This window comes from Alligator mississippiensis, chromosome 4, assembly GCF_030867095.1.
Source record: "Alligator mississippiensis isolate rAllMis1 chromosome 4, rAllMis1, whole genome shotgun sequence".
NCBI lineage: Eukaryota > Metazoa > Chordata > Crocodylia > Alligatoridae > Alligator > Alligator mississippiensis.
Window position 1 is genome coordinate 21,060,112 of NC_081827.1, and position 24,889 is coordinate 21,085,000.

The window sequence follows — 24,889 nt, forward strand, 5'->3', positions numbered from 1 at the left end:
CTCCCCCAACAGCATGGCTGCGGAAATTTTGTGCGCGTGATTCAGACCTTCAATCGCACACATCTGTATGTATGTGGCAGTGGTGCCTTCAGCCCAGTATGTGCATATGCCAATAGAGGGCGCAGGTCTGAGGTAAGTTTTGTAAATTATTCTCCTATTATTTCTGTGTAGATGTTATTGTTGAACAAATGTAGTTACTCACACTTCATTCAAACTTTGAGTCTGTAAAATCAGGACTAGAGATCTTTTGGCATTGGTTTAATATAGATATAGCATAAATACAGCCGTGTTCATGGTTTACTGACACTTCTGTTTCCATTCTCAGTGCCTACTAAGAAACATAACTGAAAATGTTGGAAAATATTTTCATAAAATTTGTCTCAAAGAAAAACAAACAAAACAAACGTATTTTATTTTAACTGGTTAATTCAGTTCTTGTTAATGATACAAAATTTTAGGAAAACTTTGGAGAGAAAAGGAGCCAGTTGTGGTGGGGAGGGAAATGATTGAATGTAGGCCTCAGTTGTTCAAGCACTTATTTGATGAGACTGACTGCCCATGATGGTCAGGCCACATGTAGGTATTTGTAGGTTTGAAACCTAAAGTCCTTAGGCTGCAGTTCCTATTTCTGTAAAACTTTCATTTAGGTTAGGGACATGAGTTACACATAAAGCATTTTAAATGATCAGAAACTGGTTTAAACCTGTAACAGAACAGAAATTCAGTGCACATAAAGCAGTGCGCATTTCAAAATAGCCAATACTGGTTTAAGATAAACCCAGCTGAATGTAGTATCAGACTTAACTGATTTAGGTCAAACCAGTTTATGGAACTTCTGTCCCAGACCCCTTCCTGGTTCAAGTTAACTCACAGTCCCCCAGCATCCCAGCATGCTTTGCAGCCCTGGGCTGGGCTGGGCTGTCTGATCAAGAAGAGCAGGATTGGCCCCGCCCCTCTGGTTTCTAGCTGGAGCACTGGGGGCTTGCTGGCAAGCGGGTGGGGTGGGAAACCCATCTGGGGATGTGCCTGATCTGCCTAGCAAGGTGGAACAGCCCCTACCAGACTTTTCCCCATTGGAGTGGAGGGGGTGGGGGTCATGGGCCAGCAGGCTTAGGCAGAAAGAGGCGGATTAACCCCCCCACACTCTGCCCCCCTCTCCCATCCACATGGGACTCCAGTCCAGGCCTGCCCAGCTTTCTCCCCTGCTTATGTTCTAGCAGTGGGGGAGGGGAGGGCAGTGTGGCTAGAGCCCACCCAAGCAGCAGCTTCAGGAGAAGGAGGGCAGGGAAAGAGATTATATCACCTCTCTCCCCACTCTCCCACTGGCATGGGGACCCTAGCCAGGGTCTGCCTTGCTTTCCACATCACAGGCCACTTGTGTAGTGTGGGGCATAGCCAGAGACGAGCCGGGCAGCAGCCTCCAGCGAAGTGGGAGCAGGGAGGGGAATTAATCCCCCCACCCCCACTCTTGGGCATGGGCATGGGAACCCGAGCCCGAGTCTGCCCAACTTTCCCCCCTGCTCTTCATTTGTGTAGCAAAAGGCATGGCCAGAGCTTGCCTGGGCAGAGCCTCAGGCAAAGGAGGGGAGGGACAAGGATTAAATTCCCCATCTCCCCTCTTTCCCACCAGCACAGGGACCCCAGCTGAGGTGTGTCTGGCTTTCCACCCCACTGGCAGCTTGCACAGCAGGGGACTTGGCCAAAGCTAGCGCTAGCAGTGTCTGATTACTGCCCCCAGGCAGGGGCTGCTTTCCCCTTCACTCTCCAGGCACACCCCAGCTGCCCCTGCCCCCAAGTTAGCTTTCCTTCAGCCTTATGGCTGCTGCTGAAGGGAAGGGAGGGCTCCCTTTAGCACCCCACTATCTTCTAGTCTGAGCCACTGAAGGTATGTGGCTGCATTTCTGGAATCGAAAGTCTTGCAGATTGGTTCAAATTCGCTTGCAAATCAGTTCTACACAGGTTAGGCTAGCCTGCAAAGCTGGAATCAATTCAAGCTTGGGCTTTATGAATGTCTGTACTTAGCCCTTCAGAGGACATTTGGCCTGAGTAAATACTGCAGGGTTTGCTTAATAATGAAGCTTGTAGGGCTTGTGTAAATATGTTTATCTTCATAGAAGTTTACAACACAGATAAACTTATTTCCCAAGAGGCAAAGAGGTTCATTATTCATTGATAAAAAATTAAGAGGTTAAGTTTTTGTGCAATATTATGAAGGCTTTTTGTACATTATCCCGTAATATTTACAATCCATTTACAAATCAAGTTAAAATTATTCACATATTTATTTACTTATGAAAAAGGTCTCCCCTATCTTCCAGGCCTCACTTGGCTGACTAGATATTACTTGCCCCACCACTGAAATCATTCACCATTTACTGTACAGTATAGTGAATGGCCAAAACATTTCTTCTGAAGAGCAGACTCTTAAACTATTACCTGACCTACTTTTTCTGCCTTCTGTTTCATTATGTTGGCTAAACATGTAAAGTCCCAGATGTTTCATAAATGTATTTTCCAGGGGTCATGATTCATATATGAAATGTTTGTTTCATTGCAAATACAAATAGTTAATAAATTGGGCAGGCAGAATGAGAAAAGAAAGCACTTGTCTGAGTTCTGACTTTGCTGTGGTATCTGGCTCAGATTTACTCCTGCAGGCAAAGTAACGTTCACGTTTTTTTTGAACGTGGGGAAGTAGCTGTGTTGAAGGGGAAGAGCAGATGGTGCTAACCTGGAATTTTATGGCCATGGGAAGGTAGCTTTAAATGCATTATCAAGATTGTAGCAGGAGGACTTCAGGTTCCAAGACTATGATCAGCCTGGCCACTGATTTTAATGGGAGTAGGATTGTATTGTCCATTCTGGCCAGGGCCCAGCCTAGAAATAGGGACTGCCAGGAAGGATGATAAATAAGTGTCTCTCCTGGCCACCCTACTTGGAGAGATCCCAACCATTTTGGAAAGAGCGCTAACTAGGTCTCAGGCCCCTTGTGGGCTGAATCACTGCAGTCCAACTCGTAGTACAGTTTGCATCATTGGGGTTTCTGGACACTGTGTACAGGATCACAGGCAAACGGAGCAGTGGAATGAGTACATCCCTCCCCTGTATCACAGAGTAATCCATTTCTCTCAGCACTAGAAGCATTCTGTTCCCCTGCTCTCAACTCAGCAACTCTCAGTTACTTTACCTAATTATATTACTCTGCATTAATTTTTATCAGGAAATTAAATTCAAAGTTGAAAATGTTCTCATTTGGGAAAGAATCGATATAATATCCTTTAAAAAAAAAAGAAAACATGAGTGCTAGGGCTATATCCTATAGACATTTTGAAGGTCACTAGGTTTTTTAAAATTTTGTCATAGCTGTGATTTAACTTTTAAAGAGAAATAAGACTTTTCTAGATGAAGCAAGATGCTAAGATTCTTAAGTTAGAAATAAGGACATATATCTGGGAAGAACAAAATTGGTTTCGTTTAGCCTATCTCTGTAAGTGCATGCCTATGATCAATTGATTAAATAAACTGCTGTTTCCGATGTCTGGAGTTTGTCAGACACTTGACTGTAGGCATTGTGCTCTCAAAGTTATTACTGTACAGACCAACAATAGCATAGAGTACAGATCTGAAATACAATAAATCCCCTCATGTGTATTGCATATATGCATGCAGGCCTAATCAGGAGAGGAGAGTGAGGGATTATAAAGTGCTGGTAGAACTAGTGAGAAATTGCTTTTTTTAACTTTTCAAAAACAGTAGATGTTATTATTTCATCTCAAATATGTCAGTATTGCCTACAAATGTGATGCCATTTTCACAGGTGTAAAATTGCTGTTTTAAAGAAGCATGACTGTTTTGTCCCTGGAAGTTATATAAAGAACCATCCAGCATGACAGTCAGAACCAGAGCCTAGCAGATCTGCTTTTTCTCTTGGCTGCTGCACAATTGCACTAAGAGGGCATCCATACTGGAGAAGCAGAACTTTGCCATCTTTAGTTAAATCCTCTTCTCTGAAGTAAAGTTTGTAAAAAAAAAATGTTTTTGCTTCATCTTCTGGTCCTGTATCTTGGCAACTCAGCTAATGGAAATTGCTCTTTGCAAACCAGGAACAAACTCTCCGCTTGACCTCATAAAATAAAGACCTTGTTTGGGCTCTTCTCTGCAAGTGAGTGAGGAACAACAGCTAATGAACTGCACAATCTGACTACTGTTAACTGAACCAACTATGCCCTTGTGTCAGAGTATCTGCAAGAAGCACCAAATAGTACAGCTATGTGAATGAATTATAAATTAGCAAAAATTAGTTTCATGACTATATAAAATTAATATGGTTCTAGTGGTTCTGCCAGTATATTTGTTAAGTGTGTAATTATTGAACATGCAATAAGGAAAAATAGCAATATCTTATTTCAAATATATATATAGCACATATGAATACATATCAAACTGCATATTCATTAAAACACTGTGAAAATAAAGAGATGCATTTATGATTAAAATGTTTAGTGGATATAGCTAATGGGATGGATAGATAAAGCTGTATAGAATTGAATGAAATTAAATTAAAATGGAATTAAAATAATAATAAATATAAATATGAAGTAACAATAAATGGTTTGGATTGCCCCAACATCCTCTTTACATCCTGTCTTACTAATAAGAGAAAACACCAGTAACAGGATAATTTGTCTTATTAGCAAAAGAGGGTGTAATGAATTTCTGGCCCCATCTCGTTTCCACTGAAATGAGATCAACATCATGTAAACTCATTTGTACTGGTTTTCTTATGAGCTTTGGAGAACTATGTTTTATGCTGTAATAGAATCAGAAATTGCGGGGCTAGAACAGACTGCCTTTGTTCAAGGCACTCTCTTCTAAGCACCCTTTTTTAATTAAACTATTGTGTGGAGCATATACAAAAATCATGCATCATCTAATCAAGTTTCCTAAATCTCTTACCACAGCAAGAGACATCCAACCTTTTTTTTTTATATTGATAAAACATCTACTATTATGATATTGACTGTTGAGTGTAAAAAAAACAAAAACGGTGCTCTCAAATGGATGAACATACTTTAGGATTTCTTTTGGATGACTGGGGCTGGCAAAGATCTAATGATTTTTTTATGGGAGTTATTATTCTGAGGGAAGTTATATTGCAAATGTGTTTAGCTGAAATATAGTTCTAATTATTAGCAGACATTCACTAGACATGTCTACACATGCACATTTACTGCACAGTAACCAAAATTACTGCTCAGTACATGTGCACACCCACACTGTGCAGGAAATATGGCAATTACATCAACTTGAGCGTAAATTTGATACCTGCATAGTGTGTGCACTGACTTGGGACTGACTTTAGACCCAAATCAGACCACACAGCATTAATGCACTTTAACGCCTGCACATGTAGATGCCAGCCCATTCCCACTTACTGCACAGTTATTTATTGTATTTACAGTAAAGTTAAGCTGGCATAAATGCAGGTGTAGACATGCCTACTGAGTACAGGAACAAAACCACTGTGGCATTGTTACATACAAATAAACTTGGTGTTGGTTTTGTCAGATAACATAACTCAACCAAGGTAGGTAGAAACTGCTTACATCTAAGAAAGTCCTAGAATTTGAAATGAGTGAAAATTAATCAGGCATAACTAAAAATATATATTCTAAAATAGTAATGAAAACTAATCATAACAGTTTTATTGCATGGAGTAAACAAAATTCAACAACAATGCTGAGCATTATTGAGACTGTTAGTTGAAAAAGCCAAAACTCCTTGAGGGATTAATTTTAAGTTCCAAAGCTTCCTTAGAATTAGACATGATGTATGTGTCTATGTTACAGGAGCAAGTCTTCAAGATTGACTCTAAGTGTGAATCGGGAAAAGGACGCTGCTCTTTCAATCCTAATGTGAACACAGTATCTGTTATGATCAGTAAGTAAAAATAGCCAAGGATTCTGGATGCTTAAATCATTAATACCCTGTACAGTATGACATGATGATGATGCTAAAACCAACTAGGCAAATGAGAAGGAAACCACTTTCTTTATATTGTCAGATAGGACTCTTTAGCAAGTCTACATGAAGCTATACATGGATATATGAAGAATATACAGAGGCCAGCACTGAGGAGGGAGGGAAGACCAGAGAATTTGAGGTCATCCCCCTTCCATTTTGTACATTTTTACAGGAATAAGTTTAACTTTCTATCACTTCATCCAACATTTTCATGTATAAACACTTCAGGATTTTAATACCTGCTCATGCATTATGGCCATTTCTTGGAACTCATTTAATCATTTAAACCCAGCATCCTTCCAGTCATTTTGAATTTTATTTTTGTTGCCTTTGCCATTGAGCCCACCAGTTATTGCCACCATCTTTGGTTGCCTTTGTTTAATTGTCATGATCAATGGTTATGACATTATCAACTAATTTCCATATAGAAGGGCAGTGAATACAATAGCTAATGCACCTTGTATCTACCTTTGGGTTGTCTGGTACAGCACTCACTCTCTGCTCTTGCTTAAAGGCTCAGCACAATACCTGTGCTCTGTTAAGACCTACTTATATTTTTAGTCGAAAAATAAGGGACCATAGGTCTTTTGGAGCCCAGTCAAAGGGCTGAATTTCATCTAACGGTCAATTAAAGGAGCAGAACACACTTGCCACCTGAAGTACACGATGAATAAATGCTCACTTCAACCAACCCATTCTCCAGTGGCCAGCAAACTAGATTACAGGCCATGCCACCAAACGCTAGATTTCCCATTGTCCTGCATACTAAATTTTGTAAGGCAGGTGTAAAGCATTATGGACCTGCTATTCATTTATGCAGGACATTTGACACTATTTTGGTAGCATAAAGTATTTAAAATGGATAGAATGACATAAAGAGGCTATAACATAAATGAAAATCAGACTCTAAATTCTGAGTTATCATCATTGTTTTAATCCCTATTTTACACTGACTTTGCCATGTAAATGATAGCACAATGGGTGATGGAAAATCCTCACATAGAATCATAAAAAATTTGGGTTGGAAGGGACCTCAGGAGATCATCTAGTCCAAACCCCTGCTCAAAGCAGGACCATCCCAAACTAGATTATCCCAGCAAAGCTTTGTCTAGCCAGGTTTTGAAAACCCCCAAGGATGGACTTTCTACCACCTCTCTAGGTCACCTGTTCCAGTGTTTTAGTGCCTTCCTAGTGAGAAAATTCTTCCTAATATCTAACGTAAACCTCCCTTGCTGCAACTTGAGACCATTGCTCCTTGTTCTGTCATGTGCCGCCACTGAGAACAGGCTAACTCCATCCTCTTTTGAACCCCACTTCAGGTAGTTGAAGACTGCTATTAAGTCTCCTCTTAGCCTCCTCTTCTCTAGACTAAATAAGACCAATTCTCCCAGTGTTTCCTTATGATAAAACATGTTCCCCAACCCCTCTCATCATTTTTTGTTGTCCTCCACTGGACTTTCTTCAATTTGTACGCATCCTTTTGTTGGCGGGGGGGGGGTGGGGGGAGGAGCAACACTGAACACAGTACTCCATGTGTTGCCTCACCATTGCTAAATAGAGGGGAATAATAACTTTTATTGACCTACTGGCAACACACCTACCAATGCAGCCCAGTATGCCATTAGCCTTCTTGGCAACAAGGGCACACTGCTGGCTTATATTCAGCTTATTGCCCACTGTAAACCCTGGGTCCTTTTCTGCAGAGCTTGTGCCCAGCCAGTCAGCCCCCAGCCTGTACCGGTGCATGTACATCTTGCAAATGATAACACAGTAGCCTTCAACCATAAGATTGCCTTCCTGATTCCATGACACACTCCTCAATGGCTTCCAAAGCAAGATGTGAAAAGAGTTTACTTTGGACTGACAGAGCTATAGCATGTGGACTTAGATGATTGAACAGTATCCTAAATTCATTTGGCCTGTTCAGTCATATTTTGTTTGTTTGCCCTCTGCTCACTCAAAGTCCACAGTATGTTCTCAGGACTATACCAAGCACCAGATTTTAACACCAGCTCATGAAGCTGCCACTTAAGCAGCACATGTTCTTCAATAGAAGAACAGCTCTGGACACTGCAGACGTCACGTTTGCACTATATTCAGAGATTTCTGATTCCAGATTCTTGAATTCTGGATCTGGATCTGATCTCTGACCTCTTAGTTAGCTGCACAAACACACTGCAGTTTTAGCCACGGTAAAGAACAGTAGCGGTACAGGTAAATCAAACTTACTTAGGATTTTCTTCATTCCGTTGTTTATATTACCTAGCACATACAGAGCAACTAGCTCTAGGAATATAAGGTTATATGCCAAGTGGTGGTTTAGCCCTCCTGCTCCCACTAAAATCCATAAGAATTACCCAACTGAATTCTCAGCCAATGGTTATCAATCCTTTTAGACTCAAGGCTCCCTCATTAGACTTAAGGTGGCCCTTTGAAAATGTAAGCTTTTAGTTTTCACTCGTTTTTTGACCATGGAAAAATAATGGATTTTTTTTTTTTTTCTGTTGCAAAGAACTCTGAAAGACCACAACAGATCAGAATGCCTTTAACACTACACAGTGCTATTTAAAATCTCTGGGCATGTCCCCAGGAGCATGCACATGTGGTTTGCAGTTTCACAAACCCATCTGCAGTGCCCCAAACCACATGTGCCACATGTGCATATGTTCATCGCACTGTTAGTTTGCAGCACAGTAGGTTCTTTTTGACACTGGGAGATCCTATTGTGAAAAAAAACCCATGCCACACCAAAAAGTGGGGTGGCACACATGACTGCAGTGTGCATGGTCCCAAATTGGAGCCTGGCCACCAGAGCCACACTTTGTCTGCCAGCCAGGCTCTGCATGCCCAGAACACCACTGCTGGAGCCCTGGGGAGGCCCCCAGGACCCTGAGTAAGGCTGCTGGGGCCCGCCTAGATGCTGGCCTCAGCCTCCTCTATCCCACCTGGAGCAATATGTGGCACACCAGAGCATGCATGCAGGGGCGTACCCGCGGACAAATTTGTGCCACTGTTATTATCCCCAAGGAAACTTGCATTTGTACTGGGTTTATCTTCTGAATCATGTTAGCACATTTGACAGTGCTAACGTTATGTGGCACCCTGCCACACCTCTGAATGAAACTCGAGGCATCCTAGGGTGCTGCAGCACCCTGGTTGAAAATCACTGTGCCAGGCAATTCACTAAAAGGGAACAACACATGGACAGGATCATTTTGTTTTTTCCAGACAGCTCTATTTTTTTTTAAAAGAGGCAAACAATAAAAACAAACAACTTTGCAGAATTATCATACCATCAACATTATAAATGAATGTAATACCAAGAGAAACAAGAGTCAGATAATGCCCATCACTTTCATGAGCAGAGATATAAGCATGGAAAAGAAGGAGATGCCATCAAATACGATACTGTATCTCTGAACATTGGCTACGTTTACATCTTTCTATCATCTGCAATCTCTGCCCAGTGTTTGCAGCTATCTTTTATGTAAATAAAGTAATAGACTGCTTTGCTCAGATATGCATGTTGATCTTATCCTGTTAAATAAGTTACTACAATTAATGAAGAAAGGCTTTTTTTATTCTCCCTGAATTCTTTAAAACCCCATTAAAGTCTCCTGTTTCCTTATTTTAAGGACTCCTTAAAGTCTCCTTACGTATAGTAGGCCAGAGGTTTCTCTGTAGTGGATACTTGTGGGGGTGGGGGTGGGGGGAGGTTGTTCATCACAGCAGAAGTTACTTTATTTGCATTAATCTCTCAATAATATGACTGAATAGGCTGATTAAACTTTCATAACAGTGAACTGAAAGTTGAATTATTGTAGTGTGGTCACAGTTAAAAAAAAATCTGTCTTAAAAAAATTGTACCTGTTTGAAAAATATATTATGAGTCAGATTCTGTTCCACCTGCATGAGTAGAGTTAGACACCTATGTGTAATCCTAACCACCTTGTTCAAGTCCCTGAAAAACTGTGAAGACAAAAGATGAGTGGATCTTCCTGCTCCTCACTGCTTTTTTATAACCCTGCCTTAAAGGCAAGATGACAGTGCATTATAAAATTAGCTTCATAATAGATTTTAGAATAAAATCACAGTTAGGTATCTATGTCCACTTTAGTCATTCAGTAGATGAAACAGGATTTGGCCCTCTGTGTAGGGACTTATATGACCCTCAGTACTCCAATATCTAGACACCTCAGAAACATTACACATTAATGAATTTAGCCTGAAAATAGTGTGCTGGGTTAGGGAAGATTTATGCCTGATTTATAAACAACAAAGGGAGAGGCTGAATCCAATGGTAAATTCAGGCAATCCAATTCCAATTCAGGCAAAATCCAATGGTAAATTATATCCACTTAAAGAAGGTTTAGGTGAAAGTTAGGCACAAAAGCAAGCCAGACTAACTACACACCTTAAACATCTATATTCATTGGGTGCCTGTATTTATGGACTGCAAAGAGACCTTTGGCTAGGTACAGATATTCAAAAAGCCTGACGTGAATTCAGACTAACTTACAAGTGTTTCTCTAATGGACTAAGTTAGTTCAAGAGCGAACAGAACACAAGCTCATCCTTTCATGGAGGGAATGGGGGTCCCTGGACTTTGTCCAGGGTGGAGGCAGGTAGCCCCAAGTAGGAAATAGGTTGGCAGGGAGTGGAGCTCATGAGCTACTGGGGGTACGCAGTGCCAATGGCACACCCCACATTCCTGGCCTGGCTCAGCGGGGCACAGATTGTCCTCCCCCCTGTCCTGGATCCATCCTAGCTCTGGGACTGTACCCTGAAGCAGATCTAGGAAAGACTCAAAGGGTTTTCTTTCCCCTGCCCCAAAGTCAGCACCAAGTTCTCAGGAGAAACCACTGCCCCTGGAAGTGCAAGAGCATGGCTGCCTCCCACCTCCCCATGGACCACAGCCCCAGGCCAGAAATGTGGTGTGTGCTGTCAGCATCACTTCCACCCAGCAGCTTGTGAGCCCCACTCCGTTCCCCCCAATATCCTGCCTGTGGCTGACAGAGAGCTCAGAGGTGGGACCCACTGAGTTTTTGGCTGAAGGAGCTAGGTGTGAGCCAAGTTCCAGTGCACTTCCCTGCAAGCGGGCGGGGGGAGGAGGGGTTGCAAGGCAGCCTGGGATGCTGGAGGACAAAACCCTACTTTGAATCAGAAGATCTAGTACTGAAGTTTGATAGAACAATCTAACTTAAACCAGTTAAGTCTGATACCTAATTGATCCAGGTCTATCTTAGACTGTGTTTTGCCATTTTGAAACCAGTCTATGCGCACTGAACTTCTGTTCTGTTACAGGTTTATAGTGGTTTCCAATCACTTATGTCTGTACCTGGCCTTAAGGTAGGCTCCACACATGAAAGAAAGTGATCTGGCTTAATTTTGTCATGGTCCCTTTCATTCAAGAGCATAGCCAACAAAGAGAAAGCATTTGGAGGGAGGGGAAGGGTGGGGGTGCACAATTTTTATACAATAGCCCACTGGCCAGAGTTATAATCATATAATTATAGGGCTGGAAGGGACCTTAGGAGTCATCTAGTCACACGCCTCAGCACAGACACAAGATTCACTCTTCCTGTCTCATACAGATGCCTCTCCAGCCTTGGAAACCTCTAATAAAGGAGATACCACAGCTTTCTTAAGCATCCTGTTCCACTTTCCTACTGGCATTTTAAGGACATTTTTTGGAGATTTAATTTAAATTTGCTTTGCTGAAGTTTAAACTGAGGGAGTCTTGAGGGGATTCAAGTCTATATCCTCACCTCTCAAAAGCAGGTCCTCACCATCATGCTGCAGAATAGCCTGGGTAGGGAAGCTTTCCACCACTCTTTGTGAAATTAGGGTACTGGGCAGATAGGAATGCAAGATTCATAGTACCAGAAAGAGAAGGAACAAAAGGGACTATCATGGCACAAAGTACTGGTGGGGCCACTTGTGTAGGATGGGGAGTCCTGGATGAGTGCTGTAACCACCACAGTTAGATATTTATACTCAGGCTGAAAAACAAAGGCCTCATTTGAGTCGATTCTGATTAATCAGAACCTGGGAGCAGGGCAGCCCCTTTCCACATGCAACTTAAATCACAGTTAACTTCAATTAGCCCCGTTTTAACTTAGATTAACCCTAACTTGGATAAGCCCTATTGTCCCAGGGAAAAGCATTGTCTTGAGTACTACACAGGTACATGAAGGGCACAGACAGAAGTGACAATTTTTGCCTGATCTGGCTGCAGAAAGCAGCCTAGCCTATAGCTGTGAACAAACACAATAAATGGCTGAAGACCACTTAAAAAATGCCTGGTTGGGTGAAAATCTGAACCCTCATTGCATAAGGGGTCAGATGAAGACATTTCAAAACAAAGCGTCTTCTCTAACTTGTGTCTGCGCTGCCTCCCAGCCTTGAGCTGTTTTCAGAATGGGAGAGGGGAATAGGAGCAGGGGGAGTTTGGCTTGGGTTTTTTTCAGCCACCACTAGGGAGTGGAGTGGGTATATTGGACACCCCCCCACCTCCCGCCCCACTGAGGTGGGAGGGCTCCAATTCACCCATCCCATCCCATCCTCCAGTGCTGGCTAGGGAACCCCTAGAACGAACCCCCTCTGCTCCCTTCCCCCCCTCCCATCCTGAAAACAGCTGGGAGGCTGGCGGGGGGTGGGGGGGTGCATTGCTGGGGAAACTGGCTACAGGCTTGCCACCAGCATCTAGGTTCCCCTTCCTCATGAACTTCACCTTGTTCCAGCAGATCATTATAACTCCTGACGCTTCCTGCAAAGCATTCTCATTACAGCGAGGAGCTGCACTTCTGTCTGAACCCAAAGTGGGACAATGGGCTTGTATGCCTGTAGGATCCCAGAATAAAAGGCTTTGTCCCTGGAGAAATCCAGCTTGTATTAGCTAATCCAACTGTTCTATATCTGCAGAGAAGGATGGGCACTTTAGAGCCCAAGCTCCAGAAAAACTCAAGAGCTCAGAACATCCCTGGGTGCCGATACATTAGCAGTGAGGCAGTTCCAATGCACTGTAATTACTGCACCCCAGCAGACTTCAGCATCACGTATATCAGCTGCTCTCCAAGCCACTCTAATTAAAACACCCTCCCCCCCCCCCCCCCCACACTCCCGGAGCACATCTTTAAACAGACCTTGTGCTTATTTTTCCAATTGGTTAGCTCTAAGCATCTTTTTACTCTGTGTCTGGGCTCTCTGTACTGCACTTTGAAGGTTCCCAACCCTCCATTGTCTATGCAAGGAGCATAAGTGCTTAACTTTATTTCTGTGAATCAGCCTCCTGGGTCCAATCAAGTGTCCTAACCACAAGAAATGTCATCCTCCCTATTCTAAAAATGGGAAACATCCCAAGATCTGGAAATATATTTCAAAATAGAACGAACTTTTTTGATCCTGGCCACTGTTTTTTTTGTCAATTTGTGGCATTGTTTTCCACCTTGTAAAAAAAAAAAAAAAAGAAAAGACAGAAATATGAACTTGGAGCACAACAGAAGAACTGAATCAACTCTTAGAGGAAAATGGCACAGGAAAAACTAATTATAACACAGTACATTTTTACCCTTTTGCAAAAACACATCAGCAGCAAAGCTATGAAAAATGGGTCTTTGGGTATAAGGCACAACTAATATGCAAGCCCTGTCTTTTTCTCCAACAATGCTTCTAGGTATTTACAAAAGCAGACATACCTCAGCAATTCAGCAATTCCCCCACTAACAAAGAGAAACAGTGGTTACCCTATAAAGGCAAACTCTTCTGAGGAATTTAAGAATTATACTACATGGAAGTAGAGCTGACAGATATCATTTGGTACCTGATTAAGCAAGTAGGCTCCAGGAATGCCTAAGACATAACTAATAAAGCTGGTATGCAATAGGATTAGAATTGCATACCCTATTATTTTTTTTTCTTAAGGAAAGGAACATGAGTCATCTGTGAGAGCCATAGTCAATCTATGTACAGAAGAAGACATAAGGTGGATTTGAGGGTACTTGTGTTGATATAGAAATCTGAGTTATGAGTTGCTCTTCTTCTAACAGCATTACGCACACACACTCAGAGATATATAAACATACATGTATTATGCAATATTATACAAATAGTTTCACGGATCACTTTATGGAAATGCCTCTTTGCATTCCTTGTTGCTATACAATGGTTTCTCTTGCACTCTGCCCTTTCTTGCTGAGGGAGGTGAGAGTCATACAATGCCTGCTGTACCTCCTGGCTAATCAGTAGGGGTTCAGTTCATGACCTAGCAAGCAATAGAAAAACAAAAAATTCCTGAGATTTCACACTCTCCGATTGACTTGTCTTTTTTTTATATTGCACAAGAAGAGGGGGAAAAGCATGTTAAAAAAATATCCCAAGAACTTTAAAATTTGACTCTTTCCAGCATGACCACATTCTCCAAGCAGTTCAGAGATTCAGAAAAAAAAAAAACCCATCAGTCGGAGGACACAGCTGTACTGGAGTTCATTCAGCCATTTCTCCCACTGAGAGAGTTCAAAATAATTTTAGCTACTGTTTGTGCGCTGAGGGTACGTTGCTGTTAGCTAGTGGAAGCTGTTTTGTTGTTCATGAACAGGAGAAATTACAATATCATACACATAAACTTGGACATGCGGGCTGCATTTTCAGTCCTGCATTGGGAATTTAAGGAATATCTTTTTCATGTAAATGAGACTTGCATGTTTAATTCCATTCACAAAACACTGATAAAAACGTTGACTCGTGTATAATGTGATGTGTTAGTTACTACACAGTACCCTGTGGCAGGTTCTTCAACACAGAAGTGTGCTTAGGACAGTAGGTGGCCTTAAAAGGGGGGGAGCAAATTCTCTATTGGTATAAACTACACAATTTGATTGATATCAGTTGTTCCTTTGCCAGTTATACCAGCAGTAAACTTAGCCCAATTTTTTTGCTAATTTCATTACACTAACGGTTTTTCCAAGTATTTTTTAAACAAAAAAATATTTAATTTGAATCCCTCTGATACTGTCGGTGCATTCTCTTATACTGTCTGTGCATTGCTACTTAGCTCAGTTGAATCACCAAGCTGTATTTTAAACAAAAGGGTCACCACACATGCGGTTACACTGCTGTATTTAATTATGTGGTTCCCAAAAATTCTTGAGCAACATCTGATGCTCCCTTTTTGGGTTAGACTTTAGCTTCATGAGTCAGAGGAAACTCCTCTCCCTCCCACCCAATATTTATGTGTACAGACTACTATGCAAAGAAAGAACCATCAGACTATAAAAAAAAGTAAATGCGTAGCTAAATTTGGACTTCCCTAAAGCCAATAAAGATGCATTGCATTGTTTTTTTTTCTTTTCCTTTTCCACTCTCTATAGATGAAGAGCTGTTTTCAGGAATGTACATTGATTTCATGGGGACGGATGCTGCTATTTTTCGCAGTTTAACCAAGCGGAATGCCGTGCGCACCGACCAGCACAATTCCAAGTGGCTCAGTGGTAAGATGATTGTTTCACAAAGCTTTTGATATGTATCGAATAGAAAGTCTGATGTATTTTTAAAACCGTTCTATTATCTACCTTGCCATGTTAATCTACTAAGTGAAACCATGAGGAAGAAACAGGAATAAAAACACATCAAAGACCATGGCCTTTGTACGTGATAAAAGTAAAACATGTCACACATGCGAAATCTTGTCTTCAGCACTAGACATTATGATATCTACAAAGGAAAGTGCAAAAACCCCTGTTATATATAGATGTGGGATAAGCTATCTCCTAAGGAAATCTCTTCTTCACTTTTAATACTTATTGTCTTAAATATTTATAGTAAATTATCAACCGGAGTAAATTTTGATTGGTTGTGTTAACTATGCTATTGTCCTAGCATGGCTCGTGCTTCCACTGAAGTCAATGGAAAGACTCCTGTTGACTTCACTGGGAATGGTTTCTTCCCGTGATCTGTCCATTATGCACGATTCTGAAGCCATGGTGGGACTTTAGCTGAGATACAGCTTTTATTCTGGTCCTCTCTGTAATGGCATATGTCTAACCTAGGAATGTACCAAATAAGGCTTCTGGTTGGAAAAAAAAATTGCATTTATTGTTGCCAAGCCTGTTCAGGCACACTGAAGGTAATAACATCTCTTCTTTTTAAACTTAGTTTAATTCACAAGGTACGTTTTAACATAGCAATTCCTTTAATCCAGATCACATTCTAGATATCAAACTCTACTTTTTTCCTCAGAATAAAGTGTATATACCCAAAGAGAAAGACTCTATTTTTAAAAAGTTTGATTTTTTTTTCTTTTATTCACTTATATTCCCTGAAGTGACTTGCTTGAAAAAACCTAATTGCTGGAAAACCTATATAATGCAGAGGCTGGGAACAGTGAGTGACAGATACAGTTCATTTTCATGTTCCTTCTGAGCTAGACTCATGACATTCAATTCAAGAATGGAATGAATATAGAAAAAAATATCCCCCAAAGTAAAATGTGACCTTTTAAAAAAATCAGAAGTGGTCTTCATTTGATATCAAGTATCTGGCATCATTATTAGCAGGTACATGTGCTTACACTAGAGAATAAGTTATCTGAGGCCTTCAATGCTATTTATTAGATTTTAGTAAGAAAAACTGCCAAATGCAACCAAGTACACTACATGCTCCAACACTGACTCTGGCTGTCAAAAGGTGTCTACAGTGAAAAAATATTAATTTGTTTTTATATCATAATATAAATTTCAGACTAGAATATCAGTAGGAACACCTTTGGTGAGGCCAGTATTTTGAATTGTTTTTACACAACATCCAATTGCTTGTTTATAATTCTTTAAAAGGAAAAATTGTATGTGGAAAAATTAGTGATTATTTTTGTTCTTTAGCTTATTTTTACTCACAGTATATGGTCTATTTATTTCCATATGTTTGTTTTCTCCTAACATGAGCATCTTTGAGGAGTCCTTGCTATTCAGGCATCCTCATGTCCTAAAGGATTCCCCTGCTTCAGTTTTCAGTGGTGCTACAACTATCTTTCCCATTTTAGATTTTAAAAGTAGTTTGTTCATGTTCTTTTCAATTTTTGCCTCAAAGGATACTCTACAATACTCAATAGGAACTCACTGATTTTTCCCTCTTTCTACTCTCAAAGGTAGAGAGTAGTAAAGATCCCTTTAATAAACGATCACTAATATTCCTGCATCAGGCTAGCTTTTTTTTAAACCTGGCACAAATATGTAGAATCAGTGTCTATAGAAACAACAGAAAGCTGCCCCCCCTGGAAACACCTACCTTAATGCTTCAGGAATAAAGGTTGTAGCTGTGTTGGTTTAAAGTTACAAGCAGTCAGTGTGCTAGAGGCAACATCTTTTATTAGACTCAACAGTTGCAAATAAATAAATAAATATAATAATAATAAAAATCAATAAAAATAAAAAAAAATACATGTGCCCTTTCTCAAGCATAGGAGAATGCAAAGGTTGTAAAAATTATCACAGGTAGAAATAAAAATTCATATTGTATGGGAGAGCTCGAGTGGGGTGTAATTTCTCTTAGTTGAAAAAATTCATTTAATGCAAATTAGGCTTGGATAAAATTTGGAGCAGACTACTTACCTCAGAGTTGTCTGATGGTAAGCAGGATGTTGAATTATGCTTCTTTCTTGTTACCATGTTTCATATTTCACAGGAGAATTAGTGATGGGAAGGGTCTCCTGGGCAAGGAATTTTTGCAACTCTAGTTGGTCTAATAAAAGGCATTGCCTCTAGCACACCGACTGCTTACCTTAATGCTTACATTTACACACACGTAACACCAGGTTCTAGAATTAAAACTAGACTATTTGGCAACAGCAGCAGATACTTTCTATATGAAGAGATCAGTATGTATCAAAGGCTTAATATTGGCTGCTTATATTGACATGTGTTGTTTGGTCTGTATCCATCTCCTTTTAGAGCCTATTTTTGTGGATGCTCATCTTATCCCAGATGGGACTGACCCCAACGATGCCAAAGTATACTTCTTCTTCAAAGAGAGACTCACAGACAACAGTGGCAGCACCAAGCAGATTCATTCAATGATTGCAAGAATATGCCCGGTAAGAACCATTTCTTGTCTGTGGTTGATAGGCAAATTCTCTGGCTTGATCAGATAAGCAAAACAAATACAGTTAATTAAAAAAAATTTGTAAAGTCTGTAATCCCTATTGTCAACAAATATCCTGCTCCTGCTCGCACTCTGTCAATTAAGATAGGCTTTTTTTTTTTAAATGCACCCTAGACCTATCCATCTTAAGTATATCTGGAATATGTCTGTAATTATATGAGGACTATTAGAGCTTGATATATATGCACCTCTCTGCTTGGTGCAGTGCAGCTAGCAATGCTGAATTTCTGAACATACTCTGTTTCACATATTTCATATTTGAATTTTACTTAATGCAAATAAATAACAAAAGTATCATGTCTCCCAGAAAAAAAAAAAAAAATCTGATTGAAAAATATAGGGAATTTCAGAGTCTGCATTTTACAGAAGTATCTATACTTTGAGACAGGCTGCCTTTAACAGAAGTATAGATACTATAGATAAAGTATCTATACTTTGAGACATGCTGCCTTTAACTTTAAATCTTGTTTTCATTGTTGAAATAGTGGTGCTTTTGTATGCGCTACATAAATTTATATGGGGATTAATTTAAAGCATAAAAATAGTTGTATTCATTTCAGTAAGTTAAGGCAAGCATATAAGCATATACATCTCTACAGGTTTGAAGCTCTAGTTGCATTTTCCATTTCTCTTTTTCTCTAATAGTCAATTTTGCATGTAACAGGATTGGAGCAACTTCTTCCTTAGAAGACATAAGTATGTGTAAAAACAGGGGAGTAAAATTATAAAAATAGTCTATTTTTCTTAAGCATTCCACGTTGCTTTAGAGACTGCTAGAGTTAACCTAGTCAAGAGCTGTTTAATTTCCCCTTCCTGCAAGTTTAATATTTGTCTGGTTCATGCTATGGCTTGCCAGAAAATGACTGCAAGGGTGTATGCTCAGCTCCTGCTTTGGCAGTACGATGTGACATGTGGCCTGGTCTCCTAGGCTAGGTACAGACATTCAAAAAGCCTGGGGCAGAATTGATCTAAGTTACACAGGTTTTCTAAGTGGAGTAGTTCAGGTCAGTAGCGAACAGAACACGCATTTGCCCTTTGGTGGGGGCGGAGCACCCCCCGCATCTTAGACTGGGCACAGCCATTTTTAAACTAGTCTGTGTGTCAAACTTCTGTTCTGTTACAGTTGTAGACCAGTTTCCAATCACTTATACTGCTAAAAGTGTAATGTCTGTACCTGGTCCAAATGTGTTGTGCTTTACATTTTTGTTAAAGTGTCCAAAGATTTCTGGTTGTTTTGCAAACATTATACTTTAATTATAACGTTATTATTGCTGTTACAATGAAGGCCAGAAGAGCCTTGAATCGCCTTGGCCCTATAATACTAATGCTGATGTTGGTGGCAAACTCTCACAGACATCAACAGGAACAAATATTGCCCCTTGACTTTTATAATACTTATCATAACAACCTCTGCAAGGAATGAACATTATGAATACTTTGCATCAGGCAGACATAAGTAGATCTGGACTACATGGGACCAGAGAGATGCTAACTTTGGGTCTCTCAACAATCCTTGCATTGCATTGCAGCTAAGTTATACTCTGACAGCTTCCACCTTTTGCCTTTTCCCTTCCCTTGTTTCATAGGGGCTATGGTACAGCTGCAATCTGCATCTTCTAGCAGAAGCTATCAAAATCAATTGGATGCTAAAGCAGCTGTTGTTGATGTGACTGTTTACAGTCCTTCCAAATGCAGCTCCTGAGAGGGGCACCCAACAGCCCCCCAAACTGATCTGGACTTGAGCATGTAGTCACCTGAGCTCTGTTACCCTACCCATCATTCTGTTGAGGGAGATGAGTGGAAAGACCAGAGACCCAGTAACATTAAGTGAATTTGCTTAGGTCCTTGCCCTTTGATGAGTGAGCAAAGCAGGTGGTTTCTGGGGAAAGGCGGGGTAGGAATGATTATGTGCCAGGTTACAAGCCTTCTATCATCAGCGTGCTTCAGTTCTGATAACTCTACTGTTAGCTAAGGAGCCCTAATAGCAAAATATTTTTTGTTGGCTGCGCAAAAGTTTATTTTTGAGCCTTTTAGCCATGCTAGTTAAGCTTTAACAAAAGCTAGGGAGGCTGTTGAGAAAACATTCCAGTTTACAAAGATAGATGACATTTTTCCCCTTCATGCACAACCAGAATTTCCATTGCATGCATATACTAAAGTGAGAGTAAAAATAAAGCTGGTAAAAATTCCCACAAATTTGATGACAAGTTTTCACAAAATTATGTTAACATTTTCAATGCATTTTAAATAAAATGAAATTGATGATTTAAGGCCTAGAAATTAGAATTCTAGCTAATTTTCCTTACGTACCTGAGCAATAAACTACCAGTCATAAACTGTTGCCCATGTATGATATCATAAATCCTATCAACTGATGACTGTTTTAAATTTGATACACATTTCCACCAGTGCATTCACTGAAGCCACATTTTAGTTTTAGGTTTTTTAATTGAAATAATTCATTTTTATGGGGTCATTAGGTAAAAACTGGAGAAATGGAGACTAAGGAGTAACCTTTCTGGTATGCTCCTTTGGTGCTGAATATCAGTCTCCTTTTATAACTTTTAAAAATAATTAAAAAAAAAATATAAAGTATTTCTAAAATAAACTGTGATCCTAAATCTATATAGAAAATGTATAAGAAAATAATTCATCTTTTGATTTGCAAAGATGGACATGAATTGATGCATCTAATTTTGATTTGAAGCTATCAACTGCATTCACAATTATGCACATATATATGCAAAAGTTAGCGTGTATACACTTTTGAAAACCAAGTCCTTAGTGCTAGCATAAATGCTAGCTGTTTAAGGGTGCTGAGGAATGTATGAATGCTAGCTTGAAGAATATGAAGAACAAAAGAGAGAGGAAGTCAATTGGTTTGGTCTGAGTGATGTGTGGAGCTTTGTGGGAAAAGATTTTCTGTGGATAACCATAGGTAACATCGGAACGTCATACTGGCTGACACCCGTAGTCCATATAGTCCAAGATTTTACCTTTGACAAAAGCCAAGGCCAGATGCATAACACATATGACCCAGACATGAGGGGTCATGGTTCAAAAGCTAGGGGTCAACAATACCTGAAATTCAGAAACCAAAGCCAAGGGTCACAATACTGTCAGAGATTGATGGTCAAAGCCAGGCCAGGGAATTCAATATATGGTGTAGGCTAAGCAGGAATAAGGTACTGCGGTTCAAGGTAGAGGCAAGGCAGGAATGAGGCTGGAAGCAGAGCAGGAGGGTCCAAGGCAGAGGCAAAACAGGAGCAAGACAGGGCAGAGCTAGAGGTACAAGTCAAGGGTTCAACAGCAGAGTCAAGATCAAGACAGTAGTAAAGGATGAAAGCTGGGGAGTCCAAGACAGAAAAAGGAATACAAGACTCAGGCAAGTAGGTCCACAGCAGGAATAGTAAGAGTATTACTGCAGGGGCAAGTGACAAGTGGGAAGGTTTTATAGACTTGGAGGCCTATGGCCTCCATTGGTCCTTATCGGTCACCTGATCCCCTGCTAAGGATCCTTGTGGGAGTGCCCAGCCTGAGCTTGAGCAGGTGTATGGCTAATCTCCTGATGGTGCCACAGCCTGGTCCCCTGCCTGTAGGTACCATGGATTGAGGTTTAAATCCAGGGGCCCTGACATGATGCTTCAGAGGTGGGTGGGTAGCCTTGCATGTGGTTTTCTTTTAATCTGTAGGACTAGATAAAGTTTTAGACTCTGAAGCATGAGATTTTAATATCACATATCTGTGAAAGAATGTTGTCATTGTCTGATATCACCCTGAGGCCATTTTATGGCTTAAAACTTCATTCATTTTTTATTTGCTAACATAAAGGAAATTTGAATTTCAATACATTTTCCCAGCGTCTTTTTGTTTGGACTCAAGGATTTAAGTTAAGACTTACCTCATTTTTTTCATTGGTGTCTGATAAAGTAGGCTGTTGCCTATAAAAGCTCATGCCCCCCTTTGAACCATTTAATCTCTAATGTGCCACCTTCTGCCTGACTTTGGTTAAAAACCTGTGCTCATGTTTTATTATATAAGTACTTTACTTAAAGGATTATGGATTATACTTATATGGAGGGATTCAATGACTATTTAAGTGTGTATGCTATTTTTTATAAATTTCTTTTTTCCTTTTCAGAATGACACCGGCGGACAACGAAGTCTTGTAAACAAGTGGACAACATTCTTAAAAGCAAGACTCGTGTGCTCAGTAATGGATGAAGATGGAACAGAAACATACTTTGATGAATTAGGTAAATAGGGTAATCCTTTTATAGTCAAGCCTAAATCTTGTTGTCTCCATGCTTGTGAATGTTTGAAAATTTCCGTCACTTTGGACAGGTTAAATTGGCTATCCATTCCACTCTATAGCAAAGCTCCTTTTTGGGGGTGGGTAGAGGAAAGGAAGGGCAGGAAGCTTTCATCATAAATCTCTCTAAACTTCAGCACCCTAGTCCGTAAAACATGGATAATGCTGTTTGACTATGCAAAGTAATAATATGTGAACTAATTAATGCTTGTGATGGACACGTGGGAAGCATCCTGTGAAAAGAAGCATACAAACAATGTTGTTGTCATCGTTATGATCATGATGAATATTTCCTTACATTACCTTAGAAAAAGTCTTCACACGAGCATGTGAGGTACTGGTTTATATGTACCACTCTTTTTGGTAATACAGTTGGTCCTTTGGACCTGGAGACTTCATTTTGGTGTTTAAAATTATAGTTGATGTGTCAATATACAATAATTATTAGCATTAGTTACTGTGAAACATAGGTCATTGGGATCAATACAAAACTTGCAGGGGAAAGTTAACAGAGGTCAGAGTAGCTGAACTGGTTGTCCATTCTGACTTTAAATTATATAAATCTATGAAACTCCAATGCAACTTGAACATTTTCCAAAAATTAAAGGAATAACTGAGGCTTTGCTGAAATGAGCTCCAACTGAGATGAACGTGCCGAGACATTTAAAATTCTGACTCTAGTATTTATGTATCTTAATAGGAGTAAGTGGGTGTTAGGTTCATTTGAAAAAGTAATCTTTCTTTTCCTGTGCTAGTGGTATTACTGTCATCCTTAAATACAAAAGGCCTGGCCCTCCTCCCATTTAAGTCAGAGCCACAATTCCCATTGGCTTTAAAAAGAGTGAGATCAGACTTCATGTTTTGAGGTTGAAAAGTCAAGCGAGAATAATTGTTTCACAAGTGTTCTTCCTGTCTTTCTTGCAGAGGATGTATTTCTCCTAGAAACAGATAATCCCAGAACAACGCTCGTGTATGGAATTTTTACCACATCAAGGTAATTTTGAAGATTTATAAAAATACCTTCTGTGAGGAGCTGCAATATAAATACAGATGGAGATTGTGTGTGTCAAGGCATTAGGAATGAAGGCAATTCTAAATGTACCCCATAACTGTCTTTGCTATCTATGAGACATACCTTCAATTCTGTTTGCTCTGATCTATTAGAAACATAATTAATTGCTATCTGAATCAGAGCTGCAGTGTTGCCAAATTGATCCCTAGCGTCTACTCAGTAAAACCACACCTGGGATGAATTTGCCTTCCACTCCCAGCTTTATTTTCAAGATATTGTGATTGGCTCTGAGAAAACATTTCCAGCTGGCTCCACCTGTTTACACTTTTACTAGATAGGGGAGAAGCCAAAGGACATCTGAGAATGTAATGCTTGTGACAACTGAAGAGTCACTCTCAGCACCTCTGGAGGGTGCTTATCACCTGCAAAGACCCAGCCCAGAATTCTTAGCCGAATTCATGCTGCTAGTTTTCACTCTCTCAGCTAGCAGACAGTTTGCACAGCTGGCAGACTACTACACAAGCCAATTGCACTCTGGCTGCCAAAAGACAACCTTTCTCTTTTATCATCTCCTTCCTTAATCCCAACCTGAGTCTTCAGGCTTTTTTCTTTTCTATAGGAAATGTGAGTACATAGCATTGCTCACCATGGAAAAAGTGAATAGTTATTTGGGAAAATTCAAGATTTCCTGTTACCACATTGAAGTGGCCTTGCTGAGTTGCTGAAACACAGCAGAAAAGTGGACTAACAGGATCTATCAATCTTACCATCTCTCACTTTAATTCTATCTTGATATTTGTCTTGTTTTGCCCAAACTCCATGGACAATGGTAAAGATACTCCCTGTGTATATATTTCTAATATATGTGTCCCTGCCGCACGTAGGTATACATATTCCTTTGTATCCCTTGGAGCTTGTTGACATTTTAGAATATATATCTTTTAAAATTAGAAGATTATTAAAACCAACCTTTTGCAGGGGGGTTTGTTACAAAAACCTGAAATGTTCTATAATATTTTTTTTTAATGAGGAAAGTACTGTCACGATAATATACATGGACCTATATTCTCAAATGTGTAAAAGCAGCCAGGAAAATATGATTTCATAATATTTAGTTGAGCAGAAAAATCCATCCCCAGTGCTTGTAAACAGCTGATGCTGTCTATATTGAATGACTCCTACAACACAAAAAGAGAAAGTGCTGAGGCAAGGTTTAACAATAAAGCCACATTTATGATTGTGTTATGGATTCGACATGTCTGAGCTGGAAACATTTTTACCTAATGCTAATGGTATTCCTGCAGTGGAAATTGGGTTTGAGTCAAAGAACCACATAATGTGGTAACAAACACAAAGCCTGGTCTATTCTAGGCCCCCCAAGTCATTTT

General features: G+C 40.1%; 1 protein-coding gene across 2 annotated transcripts in view; it reads left to right on the forward strand.

The window, feature by feature from the left end:
• The window catches only part of SEMA3C (semaphorin 3C), a 181,240-nt gene that overhangs the window by 102,745 nt on the left and 53,606 nt on the right, over positions 1 to 24,889 (forward strand). For both annotated transcript variants that reach the window (XM_059725822.1, XM_006275581.4), the window contains exons 5-10: positions 13 to 132; positions 5,850 to 5,940; positions 15,393 to 15,512; positions 17,967 to 18,109; positions 22,319 to 22,433; positions 23,414 to 23,483. In XM_059725822.1, coding sequence (XP_059581805.1) covers positions 13 to 132; positions 5,850 to 5,940; positions 15,393 to 15,512; positions 17,967 to 18,109; positions 22,319 to 22,433; positions 23,414 to 23,483 — 659 coding nt within the window. The remainder of the gene's footprint in view (positions 1 to 12; positions 133 to 5,849; positions 5,941 to 15,392; positions 15,513 to 17,966; positions 18,110 to 22,318; positions 22,434 to 23,413; positions 23,484 to 24,889) is intronic.